Source organism: Coregonus lavaretus (assembly GCF_964263955.1).
Source record: "Coregonus lavaretus genome assembly, chromosome: 7".
NCBI lineage: Eukaryota > Metazoa > Chordata > Actinopteri > Salmoniformes > Salmonidae > Coregonus > Coregonus lavaretus.
Window position 1 is genome coordinate 12,802,927 of NC_139994.1, and position 24,887 is coordinate 12,827,813.

Genomic DNA, 24,887 nt, shown 5'->3' on the forward strand with positions numbered 1-24,887 from the left:
AAGAGACAGGGGCAGCAGGACGGTTACATCTCTGTGATCCTGGCAGCCAGAGAGCAGTACAAGGTAAAGAAGCGTGTGAAGAGGAGAGGGGGTCTGTCTATTGGTGCTCAGTGGACCCCCTCTCTGGGCACCACTGGGTCAGGGTGGTCCTAATGAACAAGCAGAGAAGCTGTCTTATTAGTCTGGCTAATCTCTGACACCTGGGATGTTCCGGGAGCATGATGTGTGCGTGTGCGTGTGCGTGTGTGTGTGTGTGTGTGTGTGAGAGAGAGAGAGAGAGTGTGTTTGTGTTAGAGTGTGTGTATGTGTGAGTGTGTGAGTGTGACAGAGAAAGCTAGGCAGAGTGTGTGTGTGAGTGTGTGAGGCTCTGTCATAGCCGGCCGCGACCGGGAGACCCATGGGGCGGCGCACAATTGGCCCAGCGTTGTCCAGGGTAAGGGAGGGAATGGCCGGCAGGGATGTAGCTCAGTTGGTAGAGCATGGCGTTTGCAACGCCAGGGTTGTGGGTTCGATTCCCACGGGGGGGTATGAAAAAAAATAAAAAAATAATGTATGCACTAACTGTAAGTCGCTCTGGATAATCTGCTAAATGACTAAAATGTAAATGTGTGAGAGAGAGAGTGTGTTTGTGTGAGAGTGTGTGAGGGAGTTATGTGAGGGAGAGTATGTGTGTGTGTGTGTGAGAGAGAGAGTGCTAGAGTGATTGTCTGTGTGTATTAGTGCATACGTGAGTGTGTGCGCAAGTGTGTTTGTGTGTGTGTTTGCGCGTGATAATATGTGGGGAACCCACAAGCCAGCATGACGTCTCACAGCGCAGATTGAAGCGGCCGCCGCAGTCAGCAACATAAATACTATCTGAGACGGAGACAGAGCCGTGTGAAAATAATAAAATCAATAATACTTCCACCTTTGCTGAAAGTGCATTATTTAAACTTGTGGGTGGAGTGGTGGCTATGCTATGCTGAAAGCATTAATAAATTAATGTACCCTCATGGATTCTTTTAAAACAAAGGGGGACTTATAATTTGTGTGCGCATGGATGGAGGACATCAATTATTAGAATTAATCTCCGGACTCATTCATTCCATTCATTATTCCACCCCTCCTTCCTTTCTCTCTTTCTCTCCATTCCCCTCCACAACAGTGGTGTCAGAGTGCTGCGGAAGACAATTACTCAGAAAGCCGCTCTCTTTAAAACATCAAGATGCCTTTGACTGGATCTATGGGGATACTTGAAGAACTTGCATTGCCTGGTGCACAGTTCACAGGGAAAGATTCAAAGTTAAATAGATGACTGTGAATGTGACATCCCTATTGGTCAATTAATGTTTAATGAAAGGGAGGGGGGGGGGTGTAGAGTAGGGATGGAGGAAACCAGACGGAGAGAAAGTAGAGGGAGGTGAAGAGGTGAAATACAGGTCTCTCTCAGAGCAGAGCAACCAGAAGTTAAAGTTCTCTTTGACCAAGAGTGGGAAAGGCAATCGCTATGGTAACCACCGAAAGGATGCATCCAATTAAGAAGAAACAGTTTGGAGAAGAGGTTGGAGAGCATTGGGGAACGTGGAACTGCAAAAACAAAGTTGTTTTGTTCGACAATTGTATAATTACTAAAACACTTTTTTATAAATAACAAAATAGGAATATTTTCACCATACCAGAGTTTTCTGCCAAAACAGGTCTTAATAATAATTCCACTAATTTAGCATCCTGCTGAGCGTGAAGACCCCAGCAGCGTTACTAACAAACCACGTTCAAAGGCACTGACATTTGTTGTCTTGCCCATTCACCCTCTGAATGGCACACATACACAATCCATATATCAATTATTTCAAGGCTTAAAAATCCTTCTTTAACCTTTTACTGCAGCAGGCTAAATCAAGTGTGGTGTGTCTTGGTAGTCTTAAACAAATCTACTTTGAAACAAAAGTATACACCTCACACACATGGTTATGGGCTTAAAAAAGAAGACACCTGTACCATATCAGATATAGTTTGCATCCCAATATTACACTTTAAATACATCACAGAATAATTATTTTTAGATGTAAAAAAAATATATTCTGAAATTATGAAAAATATTAATAACGTTCCACCCATGAGGCCACTAGAGGGCGATTTGGTCATTTGACTGCAGGAACCGTGTCTCACCCCCTTCATCTACACTGACTGAAGTGGATTTAACAAGTGACATCAATAAGGGATCATAGCTTTCACCTGGATTCAGCTGGTCAGTCTATGTCATGGAAAGAGCAGGTGTTCAGAATACACTAAGTGAATGTGATTACACTGGCAAAATTGGGAAGAATAATACAGTACGTTTGGGGAATAACAGCAGTGTTCTTGCTGACAAGCACACTAATTACCTTATATTTTAGCCCATTGTTAAAAATGAGAATTGTTCCACTGATCAGACTAAATAAAGTAAATAGATAATAAAATCTCCTGAAGACTACATAAATCTGCCCCTACAACATAACCAAATTCTTCTTCTATTTTTTCTCACTCTAGAATAAAACGTACACTTTTGGGATCACAATCTAATTGACAAAATGATTTTCATAGTTACAAATCAGGTCACCCTACCAAACTTCTCAGCTAAAACATACTGTAGGTCTGTCTGCTGCCTTTTCGTTGTCACAGTCTAAATGCCAATCACGAAACGAGGGGACTAATGCAAGTGTGGATTAAATCGACTTTAGTACATGCTGTTAAAAGGCTGCATTCTGCAATAGGGACGGGAGTAACAGCAAACTCATTTTGTTGACAACATCGTACATAAAACAACGCTATCGTGCTGCTCTTTTTACAGTTTTATAAAATCAGCGGAGAACGTTCTGTCTCTCCATTCAGCTCCACTCTAATCTTGAGGGGCGTTTCTTTAAAACGTGCATCCAATCCCCTTGATCCCTTACATAACTAGACCAATCATATGCTTCAATGTGCCACGGTTCACAATGCTGTGGCAAGACAGGACAATGATAGAGGTTCCACTCGTGATGTTAAATTGCAGGCGCAGATGCTCCGATTTCAAAATGATTTGCAGCACAGTTGAAAAGTTAATGCACTGACTAATTACAAAAATAAAAGCAGTACTTTTCAATGCGTGAGATATAAAAGGCGTGGTGTGTGAGTGTGAGAAGAGGGTGAAATGCGTGTCTCACGGCCAATGTGTGCGAGTTGGCAGCATTGCAATGTAAAATAAAACACTACTTGGTTGCTTAGTGAGAGGTGAGTGGAAAGGAAAAAGAACAGCTGTCTTTGCGAACTTCCTTTCCAGCCTTTTCCCAAACAAGGTGCATGAACAGTTAACTACAGAGAGGAAGTGACGTGAGTGGGTTATCTTACCACACAGTGAGGCCAGTAGTTAAGGCTTTACCAAGTACATGTATTATAATGTAACATTAAAACACTACTTAGTTACGGAGATAGAGGTGAGTGGAAATCTCTTCTCTCCACACAGTGATGCAGTGATCTATTAATTCAAATAAAAGACTACTTAGTTGCTGAGTGAGTGAGAGATGAGTGGGAATCTCTTCTTTCCACAAGGTGCTGTAGTCATAGATGGGTTCTGTACTGAGCACAGTGAAGTGGATGTATGTATAGTGTACTATAACACTTTAGTTGCTGAGAGAGAGATGAGTGTAGGTTCTTACCACACAGTGATGTAGTCATATATGGGTTCAGTGCTGAGCACAGTAAAGTTGATGTAGATTCCGTTCCCAGGAGGAACCCTTACGCTCCACACACAGTCCTGGAAGTTGGGGTACTCCTCGGGGTGGCCGGGGGAGTAGATGGTCCCATTCATGGAGGTGATGTTACCCCCACACAGAGCTACAGAGGAGAGGAGATTCACAGCCAGGTCAGGTGATGTTACCCCAACACAACGCCCACAGACGCTCTCTAGGTGCAGTATCAATCTGTTACCATAGAGATCCTATCTATTAGATTTATATGCTAGTAGTCACCATAGATATCCTATTTCTATAGTTACCTTCACAGCGTGGTACCGGGTGGTTCCAGTTGCGGCTGATTCCGTGCAGACAGGTGAGAGAAGCCTCCCCGATGAGGGAGTAGCCAGGCAGACACTCAAAGGACACAGTGAGGCCTACACTGAAGTCACTGCCAATCACGATGCCGTTACGAAAAGGACGAGGGTCGGGACAGCTCTGCAGCTGATAGGCTGGAAATCAGGAAGTGGTCGATAATTCAGATAAATATTGGCAGAAAATACATATAAAAAAATTACACAATCATGAAAACTGATATATAAATAATAAAACTGTATATCATGTAAAAATCGAGGATACTAAGAGAGACTGCCCAGACCGAGAGTATGAAAAATACAACTACATTGAATTGAGTTGAGTGAAATCACAAGCCCTTTTGGAGTTCTCTCCTCTTCCACACATTCTACTGGTCTACCTCTGTAGTCTACGGTGTCGCCGTTGGTTCGAATCCGGCCTACTGCCCTTTGACACAACCTCTCTCCATATTTCCCCACTGTCATCCTCTCTCTATCTATCTGTTCAATAAAATCAGAAAATATCTTAATAATATATTTTGTTAAACAACTAACTCTATCCTCACCCTGGTAAGTGATCTGGAAACCCGGCTTGTTCTGGGAGTAGTCGCTGTGGAAGAAAAAACTGGTCTGGTGGGTGGTGCTGAACAGGGACTTGGGGACCTGTGGTCCACTGAACCTGTCAATCACCGTGCCCGTCTCCAGAGTTCCACTCCGAATCTCCAGGTAGTCATGGATGGCCTCCGTCGAGAAGTTGAGGAACTGCAGGTGGATTCCTAAAATAAACAGGTAGATTAAAAACATACTGGTCAGACCGTGAGTTTATGATATAAAGACCATGATTTTACTAAAGCATGTGGGTCTGGATTATTGAATCACACATTTTATATTCCACCATGCGTTTGAATCCATTCAACCAGGCTAAAATTACTTGCTGTCGAGATATATACTGTATATACTGATGCATGTAACTCAAACATATGCATACAGCAGTGGACACACTTCATAGGAGGTCGGGGAGGACCATCCTCCTCAGTGAATTTCATAAAAATAAAAATAGTGAAACAAAAAAGTATTCATTTTTAGATGAAACTACACTAAATATATTCACGTCACCAAATAATTGATTAAAACACACTGTTTTCCAATGAAGGTCTACAGTAGCCTCAACAGCACCATGGTGTAGCCAGAGGACAGCTAGCTTCTGTCCTCCTCTGGGTACATTGACTTCAATACAAAACCTAGGAGGCTCTTGGTTCTCACCCCCTTCCATAGACTTACACTGTAATTATGACAACTTTCAGAGCTCTTGCAGCATCAACTGACATGTTGTCCACCCAAACAAAAGATCAGAGAATGAATCTAGTGCTGAAAGCATAAGCTACAGCTAGCTAGCACTGCAGTGCATAAAAGGTGGTGAGTAGTTGACTCAAAGAGAGAGAAAGACAATAGTTGAACAGTTTTGAACAAATTAATTTCTTAATGAGAAGCAAGAGAGAGAGAGAGAGAGAGAGAGAGAGAGAGAGCTAGCTATATTTGTTTGTATATTTTTTTACATTCACTTTCAGCTACTCAAACACCTGGCTCAAACAGAGAGGGATGCTATGATATCTAGCTGGCTATGGCTTTCCAACACTGCACCTCTTCCAAGTCAAGGTAAGCTTTTGGTTTAATTAATGTATTGCCACCGGGGCCCACTGGTGTAACTGCTAAACTGCATTCTGACTGTACATTGTACTGCATGATCGTAGCAACTTTACTAACGCATTAGTTCTAGTAGCTACAGTATGTTGACTATGAGGTGAAAATGATGTAGGCTGTGTGTAGCGGTTAGCGGTCATGATATGTTTTTTTCGCCTGGTCACAGACAGCTGATGTGTTGTGCACTGAAGTCCACAAGTGAAGGGAAAAGGTGAGAGGAAGAGAGTGCATATATAGTTGCGAGAAGGAATTATATATACAAGGAGCAAAGTAATCATGCTGTTTTTATATGGCTGCTATGAAAGTGAACTGTGTTTGCGTGTGATCAGTGGTGTATTCATTCCACTGATTCTGATGAAAAATGTTTCTTAAACGGAAGCAAACGAAATGATACGGGGATAAACATACCTGAATTTGTCCAATAGAAACTCTCATTTGCAACTGTTGGACTAATGATTACACCCTAGATCAGCTAGATGCAGGCAAGAGTGTGCAAGGCGGTATTGAATGTGTCACTGTCTGTCACCTTGATTCCTCAAAATTCTCTCGACCTGTGCGCCTACGTTGTAAACTTGAATATGAATGACAGTCATCCAACATGCTGTAATAGAAATAATGCCATGCTCATTAAAAAAAAAGCATCTTCCCTCATCTTAAACGGCACCGACCGCCACTACCATACATTGGAAATCTGTGGAGAGATACGCTGTGCGACGGCTTGAGTTAACACATGTATATTGCATTAGCATCGCCTATACTATTTATGTAGCCTACTATAGGTAAACAATGATGCTGCTCTCTGGTTGACTGGTGGATTGCCTTTACATCACGGTTGGTGTTACACTTTCCATGTCTCTGCACATTAGGCCTATAAATCAAGCATAGTTATCTCTACAGCTGACAAACATGGGTCTGACACTTCCCTGCACTGCTGCTACATCTAGGACCACTTCCCCACAAGCTGGGTTTTCACTGAAATAATAACAAGAGATCCACTTCTTTGTATGACAGTGTGTGACTGTGGCTTGGCCACGATGGCAGTGAGTTGAGCGATAGGTAGTTTAACAGTGTGTGCGTGTGTGTGCTTTGCCACAATGACTGTCAGTGGGTTCCCGTACCAAAGCCGGTGGGTAGTTTGACAGTCCAGGTGCAGTCTAATCCACTGGGGTAGTTTCCAGGGAATCCAGGGCTCAGGATGACACCGCTGACATCAGTCATGGAGCCACCACACTGGGCTGTGGAGACAATCCCAGGATAAAGGAAAGAAGAGTAAAATAGAGCAGAGCAGAGTACAGTATAGAAACGTTGAGTAGAGTACAGTACAGTACAGTAAAGTACAGTATATTAGAGTATAGTAGAGTAGAATAACTACTTTATTAGTCAATCATAGACAGAAATCTTAAACTTCACCATGCCATGTTCTTATCTGTATTTATAGCTACAGCGTCCTAAAAGCAGAACGGTTAATCTCGGGTTAAACATCTCTAGACTGTATGAATGGGTATCGGTGCCACCGCTAGATTACTAAATTATTGACAGGTCTTGAAATGGGCCTGTGATTCGAACAGTCTGGAGTCTATTTTAGCATCAGCGCTACAGATCAACTCCCTCTGTAGTGCTATTAGCATAGCCTCTTTCCCTCTCAGTGGCTCAGCCAGTGTGAGGTAAATCTTATTCTGTGAAAAGAACAGCCTTTTGTGTGCTAAAAGGCACAAAGGAGCTGCATACCTTTCGTTATGGTGTGAGAGCTTTTATAAAGCAACATACAAAAGCACAACACTTCATTGGGGTCTTTCAGAAAATGTGTCTCCACAGAGGCATACATTTTTTTGTTCACCACTTAGGAGAGTCAAAGCTATTATCACTTACTTCTTTACAAGTATTGTGTGTCAGAAAAAGGTAATTATGTTAGATAAAAATACAAAAAAAAGAACGGTTGAAACCTATCCGACCTGAAAGTTATGGATGAGCTGAGTCGACTGTGAATAAAGAGGCGTTCGGACTTGAGGCCGGAACTCCTTAGTGAGAGTTGCACCTTCAAAGCTGCCGGAACGTGGGGAGGGGATGGGGAGTCCAATGGGACAAACAGAACACATGAAAGCAAGCAAAGCACCAGGGATTCCGAAAGATAAACAGCGTGGCCTTGATCAGTCGACGGTTGAACTTTAGAGGTCCTAACACTGAGGCCCAGGGTCCCAAGGGAAACCCTCAGGTACCGCATCACCTTCCAACATCTGTGGCAGCAGGGAGGCTCAGTGGGAGGTTAGGGATGTAAACTTCTGGCAAATCAAAAACACCAGTCACAGAACATATCCATCACACCCCTCACTGTGGAGCAGCTCAGAGGAAGAGACTGTATCGAGCGTGAGGAGAGAGATCCGAGATCCCACTCCCCAAAAAAACACAAACAGAAAATGTTAGTTTTTTCTGTTTCTTGGCTGTCCAATTGCTGTGGTGAAATAGGCTCACTCAGAGGGCAATGACTGGCAAGAGACTAAAGGGAAATGTGTCCGTTTCAAAGCTCAAGGCACCACCCTGGCGTGATCAGGCTTATTATTTTTGTTTACAATGCAGTGTTCACATTTATGAACAAATCTATTCAATCCATCATGTCTCAGTGAGTTACTGTACGTGGATAGATTTTTTTTCTTTCTTGTTTTCTAAAATACTTTTTTGCAATATGCTTAAAAAAGGTCATGAAAAAGGTCTGTAAGCAGGTGAACTGTGAATAATTGACTTAGTTTTGTCAGGATATACAGCTGGCCTTAGATGACAGTTGTCTCCGAGACTACAGCCAACTCTGGAAACATCAAAGTTGTACTTTCTCTACTGTGTAACAAGCCTCTAGACTAGGGGTTCCCAAACCTTTTGGCCCGAGACCCCATTTTGATGTTCAAATTTTTCAGAGACCTCACCATAAAAAAAAGGGATGTAATCAATGGCCAATGTTTACATTTTTAACTGGGGCCATGACAGTCTATTACAAATCAGTCTGACAGTACTTTTGACAGTATCTCAATCTCAACAGTATCTCAATCTGAAGGAAGTATGGTTTGAAGTGACTGAAATGCATCAAAAAAGTATTGGTAAGTTCAGAAGATCATCCGAAGCTAGGTTTCCATCCAATTGGCGACAGATTTTCATGCGAATATTCTAAAATACGCATAAAGAAAATACGCAAATATGTTTCCACCAAACAGACTTGTTGCGGATAAAAGTCAGTGCGTGATGACGTAGTGCACATAAAATGTCTTTTTGTACTTACATTTTCATGTACCGAATGAAAATCTAAAGTTCAATGTGTTTCCATCATATTTTCAATTCTACCGATAGTTTTGTCACAAAAACTGTAAATGTGCCAACTCCGGTCTTGGCGCGTGCGATCTAGCCAACAGATCGCAGATACAGTGTGGGTAGGCTGTGCGGGTTGGCTAGTCTACATGATGAGATTAGTTTTTCCCCCTCATCAATCTACACAAAATACCCCGTAATGACAAAGCAAAAACAGGTTTTTAGAAACGTACATATCACATTTACATAAGTATTCAGACCCTTTACTCAGTACTTTGTTGAAGCACCTTTGGCAGCGATTACAGCCTCAAGTCTTCCTGGGTATGACACTACAAGCTTGGCACACCTTTATTTCAAGAGTTTCTCCCATTCTTCTCTGCAGATCCTCTCAAGCTCTGTCAGGTTGGATGGGGAGAGTCCCTGCACAGCTATTTTCAGGTCTCTCCAGAGATGTTCGATCGGGTTCAAGTCCGGTCTCTGGCTGGGCCACTCAAGGACATTCAGAAACTTGTCCCGAAGCCACTCCTGCGTTGTCTTGGCTGTGTGCTTAGGGTCTTGTCCTGTTAGAAGGTGAACCTTCGCCCCAATCTGAGGTCCTGAGCGCTCTGGAGCAGGTTTTCATCAAGGATCTCTCTGTACTTTGCTCCGTTCATCTTTCCCTCGATCCTGACTAGTCTCCCAGTCCCTGCCGCTGAAAAACATCCCCACAGCATGATGCTGCCACCACCATGCTTCACCGTAGGGATGGTACCAGGTTTCGTCCAGACATGACGCTTGGTATTCAGGCCAAATAGTTAAATCTTGGTTTCATCAAATCAGAGAATCTGTTTTTTCATGGTCTGAGAGTCCTTTAGGTGCCTTTTGGCAAACTCCAAGCGGGCTGTCATGTGCCTTTTACTGAGGAGTGGCTTCCGGCTGGCCACTCTACCATAAAGGCCTGATTGGTGGAGTGCTGCAGAGATGGTTGTCCTTCTGGAAGGTTCTCCCATCTCGACAGAGGAACTCTGGAGCTCTGCCAGAGTGACCATCGGGTTCTTGGTCACCTTCCTGACCAAGGCCCTTCTCCCCCGATTGCTCAGTTTGGCCGGGCGGCCAGCTCTATGAAGAGTCTTGGTGGTTCCAAACTTCTTCCATTTAAGAATGATGGAGTCCACTGTGTTCTTGGGGACCTTCAATGCTGCAGACATTTTTTGGTACCCTTCCTCAGATCTGTGCCTCGACACAATCCTGTCTCGGGGGTCTATGGACAATTCCTTCGACCTCATGGTTTGGTTTATTCTCTGACATGCACTGTCAACTGTGGGACCTTATATAGACAGGTGTGTGCCTTTCCAAATCATGTCCAATCAATTGAATTTACCACAGGTGGACTCCAATCAAGTTGTAGAAACATCTCATGGATGATCAATGGAAACAGGATGTACCTGAGCGCAATTTTGAGTCTCATAGCAAAGGGTCTGAATACTTATGTAAATAAGGTATTTCAGTGTTTTATTTCTAATAAATTAGCAAACATTTCTAAAAACCTGTTTTCGCTTCGTCATTATGGGATATTGTGTTTAGATTGATGAGGATGTTAATTTTATTTAATCCATTTTAGAATAAGGCTTTAACGTAACAAAATTTGGAAAAAGTCAAGGTGTCTGAATACTTTCCGAATGCACTCTACGTGTTCCTGAGAGTCTTATCTTTCAGTGATGGGGTCATAATATTTTGCAGCTTAAACCGTTCAAAAGATAGATCCAGATTTGTAGGAAGAAAACAGAAACCACTCTGTTTATTACAACTGCATCTAGCGGCTACTGGAACCAAGCGCGATTTTATGAACCAAGCGCGATTTTAAATTAAAAAATGTCAGAGTTTCTCTCACAACCCCATTTTCAGCTTCTCTCATGACCCCTAGTTTGGAAAACGCTGCTCTATACAGTCCTAATTGACAGTCACACCATTACATCACAGAGTCAAGGAACTCTATTTTCTATTAGAGGTTTAGACATACAGATGTAGGATCTAATTTGAGTCAGTTTGCTAAAGCAGGAAAATAATCCTGCAGCAACAGGAAATGTGAATTATTATGTGGATTGGTGCCAGTTTTGTAGGGACATTTTTGTAGGGGTTGTTAAATGTTTTGTTTGGTGCAAATCAAGTCTGAAATTAATTATATAAGCCTTTTTAAATACACTACAAGTTTGTTTGTAATTCCTGCTCAGCAACAAAAGAGTGATCAAATTAAGATCCTACATCCGTAATAATGTTACAGTAAGGTTATCAACATACCAAGACACAGTGGGACTGGGTAGTTCCATCTCCGGACTGGTCCTGGCATACAGGTTATATGGGCGTTCCCCTGGTGAAGAAAATACATGTAAGAGATATTCAACAGGGGCTATGCGTTCTCTGGAAAATAATGAATGAAGTGGAAGGTGTGTTCCACAACTCGCTACCGGAGTGGAACTAACCTTCCATGGAGACTGCATAGAGCCCCGAGTTGATTATCCCTTTTATACCATGGCTATAATTTAACACAATTCCACTACAAATGTATTCATTTGCAGGTAGAAATGTGTTCAACATCTCATGAAGTAGCTAGCTAGTTTACTAGATAGCAACAGTAGTTGCCTTGGTAAACAAACCAACAGACTTGCTAGTTTAGCTAACCAAACCATCAGTCCTAGCTTGCTATTATGAAAATCTAATTATGCCAATTCCAATAATGTTTTCAATTCGACTTTTGCTTTCAAAAGCAGCTCAAACATAGAACATGTAAGAACTATAGCAATTGAATTCTACCGTACAAATATACTGTGCGTTACAGGGAAATAATGCATGCTCTAGAATGCCCTTCAGGCCAACATACAGTATTATGTTATAATGTTACATATGCCTTATTCATAGATGCTTTAGAACAGTAGACCACTGAGAAAAACGTTAAAAATAGCTACTAAGATGAACAGACAGAGAGAATAGATGAAATCGATCCAGATAGATGGAGAAAAAGATAGAGATGGAAATAATTCCCTCTTACCTGCAGAGAGTAGCCTTGTTCACACTGAAACAGCACCACGTCTCCAACCATGTAGCGGTCTCCAACCTTGATGCCATAGTTGGGGGTCTGTGGCTCTGCACAGGACTCCAGACCTATGGCTGAGGAGAGAGGGAAAGAGAAAATGTGAGTTGTTGTCACAGTTTTGCACACACACACACACAAGCACGTTTGTTCTCTGAGTTGGTCCATACAGATACACACACACACCATACAGCCATCTACTGATAGACATACCTGTGTACTCCAGGTGGAAGCCTGCAGCAGACACACTAATGTCTGAACTGAAACTCAGGTACAGGTTGTTGGACGTGCTGTTGAGCAACTGGGGGATGGTGGTGCCTTGGAAGCGAGAGAGAACGAGAGTGAGACAAGATGTTATAAAATAAGCTCTTTAATGGTTCACTTCACCCTTACTGCTTGTTGTCCTTCCATAAATACAATCAATTAATGATTAAAGGGCTTATGTAAAACAGGAACATAGTAACAACAGGTAGTTGGTTTGTGAATCAACCTTTTGCTTGTGTTTCATACCATTCAGATGATACCCTTTCAGCTACTGGTAATGTCCTATTTAGCGACACTAACAAGTGGTTAATAACAGCCTTAAATAACAGCGAACAGCTATGAAGAGAACAAACAGTCTTCTCTTCAGGTAGCTACAGCACTTGGACAGCTGTAAACATGACACATATTGTGTCCATCTCCCTACTCCATTCTCCTAAGTGTCCTCCTCATATTGATCTCGTTCCCTCTCTAACACCCTATTGTTCCAACCTCCAGCAGCTTCCTATAGATTGTATACGTGATGAGGCAGGTCAGTATCTATCTGTATCTGTATGGACCAGCTCAGAGCTCCACAGTGTGATGTGGCCCTGTCCTTCAGGCCTCAGCAAGGGACTCATATACCCAGTGGAACTTCCACATTACTGTCCACCCCCACATCCCCTTCCCCCTCTCAGCCCCCATGGAGCCGGCATTGACCCGTTGGGCCTCGATGACAGACAGGCCAACAAGGCCGGAGCGTGGCTGATGCTGGGTCCATATGGATGTGCTCATCAGCCAGGGTATTATTCTCAAAGCGGCTACAGAAATCAGTGGGAGGGAGCTCCCTTGACAGGCCTGGCAGGAATTGATCTGTAGTACACAGTCAGGGAGGGACACATTGAACCACATGTATTCCGACTGGTATAATTACATGATCATGGTCGTGGACGCAGGAAGGTGTTTGTCTTGAGGGAAAACAACTTATTTTTTACAGTAAATTATTATAATGATCTCGGAAAGGGATTTTCGTGTTATGAGATACATTTTGCGTTATGAGATCGTGGTCATGGACGCAGGAAGGTGTTTGTCTTGAGGGAAAACAACTTATTTTTCACAGTAAATTATTATAATGATCTCAGAAAGGGACTTTCAATTTATAGAATATAGCTAGCTGAAACTTGTTTCCATGAAACCTAATTTATGGCCAAATCAGGATGACATTAACAGATATCACAACACATTTGTGATGCAACATAAATTAAGGCACCACAAGTGGTTGTTTTTTAAAATACAGGATCTGAAGATTACCTGAGTAGCTGCCCAGTCTAGGAGCGTGGTTGTCACCTCCGTCATAGAAGTCCAGAGAGTCCCAGTTGTGCTCGGAAGCAAAGCTCAACACCTGGATCTGAGGCAAGGTGTTCGGAGTCAGACCCTTTTCACACTACCTCACCAACCTGACCTGAACTGAGCTCACTAATGCATGATTCATACTATAACCCAAACAGTACTGTTCCAGCAATTATGGCAGATGCGTAAGCAGGCCATCTCAGTACAGCTCGGTTCGGCTTGGCTCAGTAGTGTGAAATGGGTATCAGCCAGAGGAAGAACACTCCCATACAGAAACACACATACACTTCGTCACCACTTAATTAAAAAAACATATTAAACACGTACTGTAGATAATATTCAATGGAAAGAGATAGGGGCGAGACTTGAGGTTCAAAACACAGAGCACTCTTACGAAAAGCTATTAAGCATTCCCTTTATTAAAAGTTGTAACTTCTCGTACTGCATGGCGATATTGTTAAATGTCAAACATCTATATTGGTCCATGGGACTTCAAACAGAACAGAAGAGGCCCTCTTACTTGGATTCCGGCGCCCTCGGGCACCGAAACCTTCCAGACGCAGTTCTGATTGTTGTCATAGGGCTCGGGGTAACCCGGAGACAGGATGGTCCCCCTGCGCGCCGTCAGGGTCCCTCCACACGGCACTGAGGGGACAAAGTCAAACACAGAGGGATGTACGTTAGCACAGGCACATGTATGTCCTAATATGTACACCATACAAGTGCCTGTGCTAACGTACAGTACATTAGCACAGGCACATCAGACATCCAAGGAAAACGACATACTACATCAGACATCAAAATACATATTAGCTAGCATGTATGTCCTAATATGTTCACCATCCACGTGGGTCTGTGCTTTGATGGATGCACCAAGGGCTTTTAAATAGACATCACACTGAGATACAGATATCATTATGTAGCTAGTACAACCAGGTGGCTATGCTGTGCCCAATGGAGCTAGGCATGTCTTCTCCTAGACTGTGTTAAATACATCAAACTGAAGGACAGCAGTGTTAGGTTGCGTCTCAAATGACACCCTATCCCCTACACAATGCACTACTTTTGACCAGGGCCCATAGAGAATATGGTGCCATTTGTGACACAACCACAGTAAACTGAAGGACAGCTGTGCTAGATACAGTAAACTGAAGGACAGCTGGGCAAGATACAGTAAACCGAAGGACAGGTGTTACAGTCACACTGAAGTTTTTGGTCGTAGTATGACGATAAGAATATGGCCGCCTCCTGACTTATAGTGAAGCTTAAGTGACGCCTCACCCAATCAAAGATCATTTGACTAACACAGAGTGAACGCATGTTGGACAAGGGACGGTTAATCAAATCTTCGATAAAGACATTATTTGCAGTGACAGATAGTGATTGTAGACAGAGTAAAGAGAGCTAAAATAATGTAATACCTCACGTTAAGCAATCGGCACAGTTCAAGTTTCGACGCCTATTGTCATAGAGGCATACCTATTCATTCTTATCAGCCTCATATCTATACACACATCCCATCCCACCATGTGTCTGTGATTCAATAAAACTTTATTTAAAAAGGGACAATGAAGCGTATAAACGTCTGCCTCAGTGGTGAAAGGCATGACATTCTATCCGTTTTCCTCTGAGAGAGAGAGGCCAGGTTAAGCAATTTCCCCCTGTTTGTTGAAGGGCTGCCAAGTATTGTCTTCAAAACCGCGTAAGGAGGGAGAGAGGTGGGAGAGCAGAGAGCTGTCAATAGCACAAGCTGGTATCTATGCTGCCAGAACAGTGGTTTTTTCTTCCCTGCTCAGATGCTCAGATACGATGGTGATGCTATCTGTGAAGGATAACAGTATATACTAGAGGTCAACGCCAATCACTTTGTTTAAACAACTAAGAGCAGGTAGGGACACACTAATGGCTGTCTAATATGGCAGCAGAAATGTCTGATGGATCCGAGAGACAGCGAGAGAGGGAGAGAAAGAGTGAGAAGGTAGGGAGAGATGAGAAAGAGAAAGAGACATAGAGAGAGATAGAGAGAGATAGAGAGAGAGAGAGAGAGAGAGAGAGAGAGAGAGAGAGAGAGAGAGAGAGAGAGAGAGAGAGAGAGAGAGAGAGAGAGAGAAGGGGGCAAAAGAGGGCAACGAGCGAGAGAGAGAGAGAGAGAGAGAGAGAGAGAGAGAGAGAGAGAGAGAGAGAGAGAGAGAGAGAGAGAGAGAGAGAGCAAAGTCTAATATATCTGTGTCAGGCGCATAAATTATTCAACAAATTCACTTCAGAGCAATTTCAACTCATCCATATTTTACAGATGATATATAAAATGCAGCCATAGTGCTCAGGTAATCACGGAGAAAATCCTATGGACCGTATCCTTCCCACTGGAAAACACGAGCGAAAAACTGAAAAACCAAAAACCCGAAAAGACTAGTTCTACAGCAGGCCAAAAAAGCAGCATGGCGAGAGAAATTCCTTTGCAAATAGCCCTGCCCATTTTGCGCTCCCTAATGCATTGATGGAGGCCCTTCACCTCCACATAACTAGATAGAGGCCCTTCACCTCCACATAACTAGATAGAGGCCCTTCACCTCCACATAACTAGATAGAGGTCCTTCACCTCCACATAACTAGACATAGGCCCTTCACCTCCACATAACTAGATAGAGGCCCTTCACCTCCACATAACTAGATAGAGGCCCTTCACCTCCACATAACTAGATAGAGGCCCTTCATTCAAAGACAGCTAGATAGAAGCCCTTTACAGTGCATTCGGAAATTATTCAGAGCTCTTGACTTTTTCCACATTTTGTTACGTTAAAGCCTTATTCTAAAATGGATTAAATTGTTATTTTTCCTCTTCAATCTACACACAATGCCCCATAATGACAAAGCAAAAACAGGTTTTTAGGCCAAAGAGTTCAACCTTGGCTTCATCAGACCAGAGAATCTTGTTCTTTTCATGGTCTGAGTGTCCTTTAGGTGCCTTTTGGCAAACTCCAAGTGGGCTGTCATGTGCCTTTTACTTTGGAGTGGCTTCCGTTTGGCCACTCTACCATAAAGGCCTGATTGGTGGAGTGCTGCAGAGATGGTTGTCCTTCTGGAAGGTTCTCCTATCTCCACAGAGGAACTCTGGAGCTCTGTCAGAGTGACCATCTGGTTCTTGGTCCCCTCCGTGACATTTACATTTTACATTTTAGTCATTTAGCAGACGCTCTTATCCAGAGCGACTTACAGTTAGTGAGTGCATACATTTTCATACCAAGGCCCTTCTCCCCCTGATTGCTCAGTTTGGCCGGGCGGCCAGCTCTATGAAGAGTCTTGGTGGTTCCAAACTTCTTCCATTTAAGAATGATGGAGTCCACTGTGTTCTTGGGGACCTTCAATGCTGCAGACATTTTTTGGTACCCTTCCTCAGATCTGTGCCTCGACACAATCCTGTCTCAGAGCACTACGGACAATTCCTTTGACCTCATAGCTTGGTTTTTTTTCTGACATGCACTGTCAACTGTGGGACCTTATATAGACAGGTGTGTGCCTTCCAAATCATGTCCAATCAACTGAATTTACCACAGGCGGACTCCAATCAAGTTGTAGAAACATGGCAAGGATGATCAATGGAAACAGGATGCACCTGAGCTCAATTTCGAGTGTCATAGCAAGGGGTCTGAATACTTATGTAAATAAGGTAATTCTGTTTTTCATTTTTAATACATTTGTCAAAATTTCTAAAAACCTGTTTTCTCTTCGTCATTCTGGGTTATTGTGTGTAGATTGATGAGGAAAATTGTTTCTTGTATCCATTTTAGAATAAGGCTGTAACTAACAAAACAGGGAGGAACAGGGAGCTAACACAGATCAAAATGTAATCTATTACTCTCCCATCAGACAGGCACGCACTCTGCCTACCCTAACAAGGACACAAGAAAAGCCTCGAAAAAATCCCTGTCTTAAAAGTAGTGTGATATGAATGTCGATCTGGCTCAAAAACAGAACATTGACTATTGGTGTGTGATCTGCGAACAAGAGGATGCAGAAAAAAAGGCAAAACTTACTTGAAGAGAAAAAAGGGAGTCTTTGAAAGATTATTAAAATGTAATCCAATTGACAATGTCTTAGAAATAAATATGAGCTATTGGAACCAAAATTTTAAAATAACTGATATTGGCACAAGATGGAGGGAGTGTTGGAACATAACTAACGAAAATTACAGTTAACAAACATTTACGCTTAATCCAATATAAACTACTGTGTAGAATTTATTATACATGAGACCAAATTCACAAATTCTACAGCACAACGGCAGAGTCATGTCTGAAGTGTAAAACTAACAATGACTCAATAATTCATGCCTTCTGGGAGTGCTATAAAGTCAAAAAGTTATGGGCGGAGATAGAAAGTTGGCTGTCAGAAGTTTTACAATTGAAAATTACTTTTAATCCGTCTGTCTGCATATTTTAAGACATGGCATATGAGGGTGTGGTGAGATACCCAATGGGTTGGACCATACTTATCTTGTCAATAATTTTGAAAAAAACGTTTACTTAAGAACTGTAAATCAAATGATTCTCCATCTTACGAATCAAATGCATTATTATTTAAATATTTAAAAAATGTGGGCTACAGACAGAAATAGAATAGCCCATTACAAGTACTGGAAACGCCCAAGGTATGAAGAACGAGAGGGAATGTTGGAGTGAGACAAACGGAATGGGTATGGATGTGGTAGGAACATATGAGTTTGAGCAGGTGTGATGTCATTGATGTTTGTTGGTATTTGTGTGCGTCTGTCTATTGTATTCTGTCTATGCATGTTTTCTGTTGTAAAAATAAATAAAAATAAAATACTGTTTTTACAATAATAGATTGCAGTTCTACTGACAGACAAAATGTGTAAGAAACTGGCCAGAGCATTCGTCGGGAAAGAGAGTGGGAGTGTCATCTCTCACTTTAACTCTATACTCTCATCAGAGACACTCTCTCTCTCACACTCTTCTCCTCTCGCTCTACCCTCTCTCTCTATCCTCTCTCCTCTCCCCACCACGCTCTTTAGACCTGGCTGAATGCACAGCCAAGAGGAAACATTCTGTTCAGAGTGGGAAGGAAGGCCTTCTGAGGGACCCTCACAGCCAAAACCCCAGTCTGCTTTCGTGTGCACACTCACGCTCCCACGTTAATGACTTTGCCTCACTTAAGAGGCGGCCCATGGCGATTGGCATGTTGACAAAGCTTGGGAGAGCGGTAGAACAATCAGGGGTGTTTCTGACACAAGGTAACCAATCACTGTAGCTGGGAATTGGCTCGGGAGCCAGTCATACTGACCAACACAAGTGGGCAGGGAGTCGTTCCATTGGGCTAGGGTGTCAGGGACGGTCTCACAGCGGATGGTGGTGGAACCGTGCAGGACGTATCCAGGGTTACACTCGAACAGGACAGAGGCACCCATGGCGAAGTCGTTCCCGATCCGTTTGCCGAAGCGAGGCTCAGGGACTGAACTGCACTGGGTGGCACTGGTCCTTGGGACAGCTGTGGATAGGATAGGAGGTGTCAGTAAAGCAATGGAAGAAGAAGAAGCAGCAGGGGGAGAAAAATTAGACATACCCAATCTCTCACGACAGACTTTCTGCTAGCTAGCTAGCTAACGTGACATTTGATAATGGATTCTGAAATAAGATATAACCTCAATGCAAAACCACGTCTGAGACAGACCAGCACAATGGTGTTCTTAGGCTCTGTAAGAGAGGAGGAGAGCGTGTGTCTGTTACCTTCAACAACCGCCCCTGAGCACTCAGAAAAACTATTACACACTTGAATATTGAAGGCAGGGTTATCACATAAACAATAACTTCTGGTGGTGTTCTATTTAAACAGAAAATTGACAAGAGCAATAACTGAGTTATTGAGTGGGATTTAAGTTAGCAGGCCTAGATCTTCCTTGCAAGAACAAATTAATGAGTCCAAAAATGAGGGAGGAAGGAAAGAAGGAAGGAAGGAAGGAAGGAATGAAGGAAGGAAGGACGGAAGGAAGGAAGGCAGGAAGGGAGGGAGGGAGGGAGGGAGGGAGGGAGGCAGGGAGGGAGGCAGCTCCTAAAGTGTGTTGTTGGAATCCGTCCAGGAATTATGCTAAGCATGTGTCAGGGGGGAATGAGACTTCTACACTGGAGGATGCTGCTGCTGGATGTTAAACTGTGTCCCAAATGGGACCCTATTCCCTATATAGTGCACTACTTTTGACCAAGGCCCATAGCGCTCTGGTCAAAAGTAGTGCACTATGTAGGGAATAGGGTGCCATTTGGCATGCAGCATTACTCTGAGGAGATTTCAAAGGAGGGGAAATGTGGAATGTGTACAATTTGCGAAAGGTATAAGAAACTTGATCATTCTAAGCTTTTTGGGGGATATGTGAAGCATCTTGATGAGCAGGACATCTCTGTGCCTGTGATAGTGCTGAATAGACAGGTTTTGGGGCCAGGCAACGTCATCAACAGATAGCTAGCTGACAGAAACATTTAAATGTACCCCTCTGGCTTCGGCAAACTACTGATGACTGTATGTACTGTGTGTGATGTTCTAAATTCCCTATATAAAAATATGTTTAATTTACAGACACGCATTACTCTTGAGGGCACTCTGTAAAACAATATCAATAAAGCTCAATTTAATTCACTCCCTGTCAGTCACACATTTCAATATTTTATTACAAGTGGAGGTACTGTATTCAAAGGATCCTAATGTTTATACAGTCATTTCGAACACATAGTGACAGTGGAGTGTAGGCAATCCTTACATGCACAGCTAAACTCAATCCATGCCTCTGGCTTGACTGGGGTTGGAGGTACTGTATTCAAAGGATCAGTACTCCTGAGTGGCGCAGTGGTCTAAGGCACTGCATCGCAGTGCTAACTGTGCCACTAGAGATCCTGGTTCGAATCCAGGCTCTGTCGCAGCCGGCCGCGACCGGGAGACTCATGGGCGGCGCACAATTCGTCCAGGGTAGGGGCGGGAATGGCCGGCAGGGATGTAGCTCTGTTGATAGAGCATGGCGTTTGCAACGCCAGGGTTGTGGGTTTGATTCCCACGGGGGGCCAGTATAAAAGAAAATATATGTATTCACTAACTGTAAGTCGCTCTGGATAAGAGCGTCTGCTAAATGACTAAAATGTAAATGGGTGAAAGTGACTTGCTGCTTCATTTGAATAATGTCATGACAGAGCTAAAATAACCAATATTGGTAGACAGAAAGGGCTTACTTTTGTATGTACGGTGCCAAAATTAGTACAGCCTTAGAGTCATAAGGATGTCCTAATATGGATACTGTACTTATGAATAATTAAGTATAATCTATGAAATATCTATGGAAGACCAACCTTGGTAGACAAAGTGAAAGCCCTTTGCCGTCTCCGGGCCGACCGTGGTGAACTTTATGGTTATCTGGTTGCCCGTGCTCAAGGGTAGAGACTCTCCTGAAGAAAGAAAAACAAACGACGGATTTCAATGATCAATCAAACACAACTTACAACTCCACCGCACAAAACATTTCACAGGATAAAATGAAGGTTATTCTTCTGATTGATGTGTAGGTTGGCTGTCCAACAACTGATGATCTGGCCCAGTTAAAGATCAATGTATCAGAGTCCATTGGATTAATCAATCGTTTTGATCTCTGATCTGGCTTTGTTTAACTCTGATGCCTGTCGTGCTGAACTAATCAGCTGTTAGTTCAATGTTATATTTGAACAGGACATTAGGAGGCAACAAGGGCTTCATGCTTTGATAGAAGGCCTTATTGATTGCCAACGGACCCCTTTCATTCCAGCTCTTCTTCTTCCTCTTCTTCTTCTTCACACTCTCCCTGGCACTTTGGTGGTCTTGTCCTCGATAGCCACGGGGGAAATGTACAGCCTTGTATCAGCACTTACCTCTTTATCAAGAGCATCTCATAAAGTGTTGCTGATTAAATGGTACAGACCGGGACCATTTCATTTTCCCTCCGTCATATACACACATGCGCACACACACACAAGCAAGCACGCACACACATGCACACACCAACGTACACACGCACACACGCACCACTCAATAGCTCAGCGTGACTGAGAACAGATGCTTGGCTGATAAATACTTTGTTGAGGGAAAATGTACATAATACAATTGTGATGTGTTGTTGTCTCACCTAGCTATTTTAAGATTAATGCACTAATTGTAAGTCATTCTGGATAAAAGTGTCTGCTAAATGACTAACACGTAAAATGTAATGTGGAACATGAATATGGTATACTGGGATTTTGATACAGAGTGGTGCTGGAGACTAAAGTGATACTGAATAAACGGGTTAAATATGTGACTAATGCATGGCACTTCGGATGTGGCTATTGTAACGTCGGGAAGCAAGTACAGGGAGTGAATTTAATAATAAATGAAACATGGAACAAAACAAGAAACACGAGTAGCGTACAGACATGAAACACAGAAACAGAATCAATAATGCCTAAGGAAGGAACCAAAGGGAGTGACATATATGGGAGGTAATAAGTGAGATAATGGAGTCCAGGTGTGCCTCATGATGACGTGCAGGTGTGCATTATGATGGCGCGGGGTAGGTGTAACGAACAGTCAACTGGCAACCTCGAGCGCAGGAGAGGGGGAGTGGGTGTAGACGTGACAGTACTCCCTCCCTGACGCGCGGCTCAAGCCGCAGGCCGGCGCCGACCAGAGGGACGGTTCCGAGGACTGGTTGCTTATGCTGAGGCGCGGGAACCTGTCGAGCCCGCCGAGGCGCGGGAACTTGTTGAGCCAGCCGAGGCGTAGGAACCTGTCGAGCCAGCCGAGGCACGGAAGCCTGTTGAGCCAGCCGAGGCACGGAAGCCTGTTGAGCCAGCCGAGGCACTGGAGCCTGTCGAGCCAGCTGAGGCACGGGAACCTGACGAGCCAGCTGAGGAGCCGCAGGACGACGCCAACCAGAGGGACGGTCCCGAGGACCAGGGGCGGAACAGTCGCTTCTCCTGAGACCCGGGGGGCCGGTCGCCTCTGCTGAGGTGCGGGAACCTGTAGAGCCAGCTGAGGCATGGGAGGTTGCTTCGGCTGTGGATTTCGGACCCGACGTCACCAACAAAAAAACTAAACTCCCTGATGCTTCCCTTTGGTGAGGCGTTGTTCTGTAACATGTACGCTGGGAGTCGGGAAGCAAGTACAGGGAGTGAATTTAATAATAACATGAAACATGGAACAAAACAAGAAACACGAGTAGCATACAGACATGAAACACAGGAACATAATCAATAACCCCTAGGGAAGGAACCAAAGTGAGTGACATATATGGGAGGTAATAAGTGAGGTAATGGAGTCCAGGTGTGCCTCATGATGACGTGCAGGTGCGCGTAATGATGGATGCCAGGTGTGCGTAATGAACAGTCAACTGGCGACCTCGAGCGTCGGAGAGGGGGAGTGGGTGTAGACGTGACAGCTATAAACCCTTTTTTCCTAAGTGCTTTTACAATAACCCAGCCTAGACCCCCAAACAGCAAGCAGCGGCACAGTGACAAAAGGAAAATCTCCAGAACAAAGTTCAGTGCCGCTGTTGCTGACGTGTCTGTCGTTGTGTTGTGTTGCTTGCTCTTTGTATTACCTGAGTGGGAGCCAGAGAGAGAAGACAGGAGTGGAGACTGCTGCGTAGGCCCATCATAAATGTCCACAACGTCATTGAGTGATGTCTGGAACAAGACAAACTGCCCGAACAGCACTAAGAGAGAGAGAGAGAAAAGAGAAAGAGAAAGAGGGAGAGAAGTCTTTAACTAATTAAAATACTAACAAAAAAGCTAACACCATTGTGTTAACACAATTCATAATTTCACACCAAGCTATCAAAATAGAAACGAGACCGTTACTAGAAAATGCATGAGAGCTAAATTGTGGCATCTATTTTTCGGCCTCCCGAAGCCAGTAAGCCTAGTCTCAGCGGATGGTGGGTACTAAAGCACAGCAAAATAGATCACAACGTGTTGTCAACTGCTCCTCCTCTCTTTGGTGAAAGCATATTGAGATGCTTTTTTTTATTTTTTACATTGTGCTAATAACATCACAAAAGTACATCATTATTCTTCATTACAACAGCAGAGAGCGTAAAACTGTGGCAGGGACTCCCCAAGGTAACAGCACAGTATGTTTATTTAAATATTTTAATTGGAAACCTCTCAGAGAGTCTCTTAGTGTTCTGAGCGAAGCCACAATACACTGGTGCACACCGTGTACCGGGCTTCCTCTCTACCGTACACAGTAACACAGAAATATCCTTATTTACCCTCCCTAACCGCTTTGATGGTGTCATTGTGAAGGCAGAAAAACTCATTACCCAGCCAAGTCATTAGCATTACAAAACTCTACTGTACTTGCCCTAAACTGATACGAAATTTGCAATTTGCTGCTGAGACTACTTATTTTCAGGAGAAACAGTATGTTGTAAGTCACTTAGTTGCTGATTTCTCTAACATTACATTCCCCCTGACCCAAATTCTCTATGGTTTCCAAGAAGGAAGGGCCATTGATGGATGCCCAGTTAGGGTTGGAAATGTCCAGTAACTTTCACCAAATTCCCAGGTTTTCTAGAAGTACAGGTTGGAGGATTACCACTGTCCTGCTAGTTCCCTTTTGAATATATATATATTTTTTTTCATCTTTGAAATGCAAGAGAAAGGCCACAATATAATATTGCAGTTTAGGCGTAATTTAGAATCTGGCCACTAGATGGCAGCAGTGTGTGTGCAAAGTTTCAGATTGATCCGGTGAAGCATTGCAATACTGGACTATTTTGTATCAAGTCTGCCCAAATGTGCCGAATTGGTCAATTGATACATAAGTACATAACTATAGAGAACATACAAAAATGATATGGTAATACAAAATGTAAGTTTACACACTCCCAGTAATGTCATACATGATGGCTCATTAGCTTATACACTAACTTTCACACATCTAGATGGCCGGGCGGGGTGGGTGTGGAGCCAGAGACATCAGGGGTTCAAACTGTAGAACCCATTTCCTACATTTGAATATAAAAATGGATTTTATTAAACAAAACTATGCTACATTTTATCTCTGGGACCCTTAGGATGACAAATCAGAGCAAGAATACTGAATGTAAGTAAAATATTTACCTTCAGAGGTGAATGTATCAAACCAGTTGCCGTGATACGTTTTTTGTTGTTGTGCACTCTCCTCAAACAATAGCAAGGTATTTTTCCA

At 43.2% G+C, this 24,887-nt stretch overlaps 1 protein-coding gene across 1 annotated transcript in view; it reads right to left on the reverse strand.

Annotated features, from left to right (window-relative positions):
- Positions 1-24,887, reverse strand: part of LOC311132780 (CUB and sushi domain-containing protein 3-like) — a gene marked incomplete at its 3' end in the record, with an annotated part of 471,294 nt that overhangs the window by 116,836 nt on the left and 329,571 nt on the right. The window contains 12 exon segments of the mRNA XM_084166101.1: positions 3,654-3,831; positions 3,992-4,180; positions 4,588-4,797; positions 6,841-6,957; positions 11,291-11,360; positions 12,039-12,151; positions 12,294-12,398; positions 13,632-13,728; positions 14,191-14,401; positions 18,968-19,175; positions 21,017-21,112; positions 23,275-23,388. Of these exon segments, the coding sequence (XP_084022227.1) occupies positions 3,654-3,831; positions 3,992-4,180; positions 4,588-4,797; positions 6,841-6,957; positions 11,291-11,360; positions 12,039-12,151; positions 12,294-12,398; positions 13,632-13,728; positions 14,191-14,401; positions 18,968-19,175; positions 21,017-21,112; positions 23,275-23,388 (1,708 nt within the window).